The sequence below is a fragment of the Galeopterus variegatus genome, unplaced genomic scaffold, assembly GCF_000696425.1.
Source record: "Galeopterus variegatus unplaced genomic scaffold, G_variegatus-3.0.2 Scaffold9644, whole genome shotgun sequence".
In the NCBI taxonomy this organism is placed as follows: Eukaryota; Metazoa; Chordata; class Mammalia; order Dermoptera; family Cynocephalidae; genus Galeopterus; species Galeopterus variegatus.
The window spans coordinates 21,441-23,487 of NW_007735755.1; the positions used below are offsets into that span (position 1 = coordinate 21,441).

Here is a 2,047-nt window from a genome sequence, read left to right on the forward strand (position 1 = left end):
TCATCTTAAAAAAAAAAAAAAAAAAAAAAAAAATCATGTAGAAAATAAAAAATGCATAAAAAAATGATTAATCTTTGTTACTGGGTACACAAGTATAAAGATGTAATTTGTGAGTTCTGTATGCTACTGAAGTTAGTATAAACTCAAATTAGACTTAGAATTTCAGGATGTTAAATGTAATCCCCATGGTAACCACAAAGAAAATATCTACAGAAAATACACAAATGAGAAGGGAAAATGTGTCACTGCAAAAAAAGTCAACTAAATACAGAAGTCAGTAAGAGTAAATGAGGGACAAAAAAGTTATAAGGGGGCTTGGCCATCTAGCTTAATTGGTTAAGCATGGTGCTGATAACACCAAGGTCCAGGGTTCAATCCCTGCATGAGCCAGCCACCAAAAAAGGAAAGAAAAAAAAACATGTAAGGTATATAGAAAACAAATAGCAGAACAGCAGAAGTTCCTCCTTATGAGTCACTACTTTAACTGTAAATGGATTAAGTTATCCAATTAAAAGACAGAGACTGGCAAAATGGATTAAAAAACATTGTCAAATTACATGCTGTCTGCAAGAGACTCACTTTAGATCCAAAGACACAAATAGGTTAAAAGTGAAGGGACAGGTTGGCTGGTTAGCTTAGTCAGTTAGAGCATGGTGCTAACACCAAGGCCAAAGGTTAAGGTCCCCACACCAGCCAGCTGCCAAAAGAAAGAAAAAAAAATTGTAAGGATGGATAAAGATATTCCATTCAAATTGCAACTAAATACTTTACTTTTAAATCCTTCGGGCTGGTCCGTGGCTCACTCGGGAGAGTGCGGTGCTGATAACACCAAGGCCGCGGGTTCGGATCCTATATAGGGATGGCCGGTTTGCTCACTGGGTGAGCGTGGTGCTGACAACACCAAGTCAAGGGTTAAGATCCCCTTACCGGTCATCTTTTAAAAAAAATAAAAATAAAAATAAATCCTTCAAGTATGCTGCAAAAAATGTGAACTATGTCATGATTTCCACTGATGAGTTCTGTGTGCATCTAATACTGTGAGTCACTCTAAATGATCATGCCATTTTCAGTTACCGAACAAAACATAGTTCTTACCATGGACTTTTTCGTATTCTTGTAGTATGGGTTCCATCCTATGCTCACCACCATCTTATGGACATCTCCACTTCCAACACTGGCCCAACCATAATAAATGCCAGTGGATACATCAGCTGGAAGATTATCTACTACTTGTTCAGGAAAGTTAGCTAAACAAGAAAAGTACATATTCTGTTACAAATTTCATATAAAATATTTGGAAAAATCACAAGCAAGGCTAATCTAAATCGTTACACTCACAAGATTCCTAGGAACTTACCTATGATTATCAACCCCACAGATTTTTTTTTTTTAGACCTGCTCTTTCCTAAGTAGGTTCTGAATCACCTGAAAAGGTTCTTATTTTCAAAATACACAAGCCTAGGCTCCAAGCTCCAAAACTAATTTAGTAGGTCAAGGGGCTGCCCTGGCATGTATTTTTAAGGATGAATTAAGCAGTTAAGTCCCGATTCCATAATAAATCTAATGTACACAGGCCAAGAACGATAGCTGGCTCTCATTCAACTACCCGTGCATCACTTTGATACTGTATGATAACAGAAAACCGAGCTGCCCAGTTAGCTCAGTTGGTTAGAGCATGGCATTGACCACACCAAGGTCCAGGGTTCCATCCGTGTACCCGCCAGCCGCCAAAAAAAAAAAGAGAGAGTCAGCCAATCTGACCCACAGTGCCTTTCTACTGGGCAAGATAAGAGCAATGCTTGGCAGGACAGGGAGGCGGGAAGGGGAAACCCTGGGGACTCACCTCCGGCTTCCCGTCCTCACCACCCCTAAGCCCGGTCCCCCGTGAGCTCGGAGCCAGGGGCAGGGACGAGCTCCCTCAGCCAGGCCAGAGCTCCTCCTCCTACCGAAAGGAAGGGGCAACGGGGCTGAGGGAGTGGCCGTAACCCAGAGCCCCCAGACCCGTCCCGAGCCCACAGGCCGACGTCCCCCCGCCCACGTGGCCCGG

General features: G+C 42.4%; 1 protein-coding gene across 1 annotated transcript in view; it reads right to left on the reverse strand.

The window, feature by feature from the left end:
* RFK (riboflavin kinase) overlaps positions 1–2,047 on the reverse strand; it is a 7,760-nt gene that overhangs the window by 3,905 nt on the left and 1,808 nt on the right. Inside the window, exon 2 of the mRNA XM_008593782.1 lies at positions 1,096–1,247. Coding sequence (XP_008592004.1) covers positions 1,096–1,247 — 152 coding nt within the window. The remainder of the gene's footprint in view (positions 1–1,095; positions 1,248–2,047) is intronic.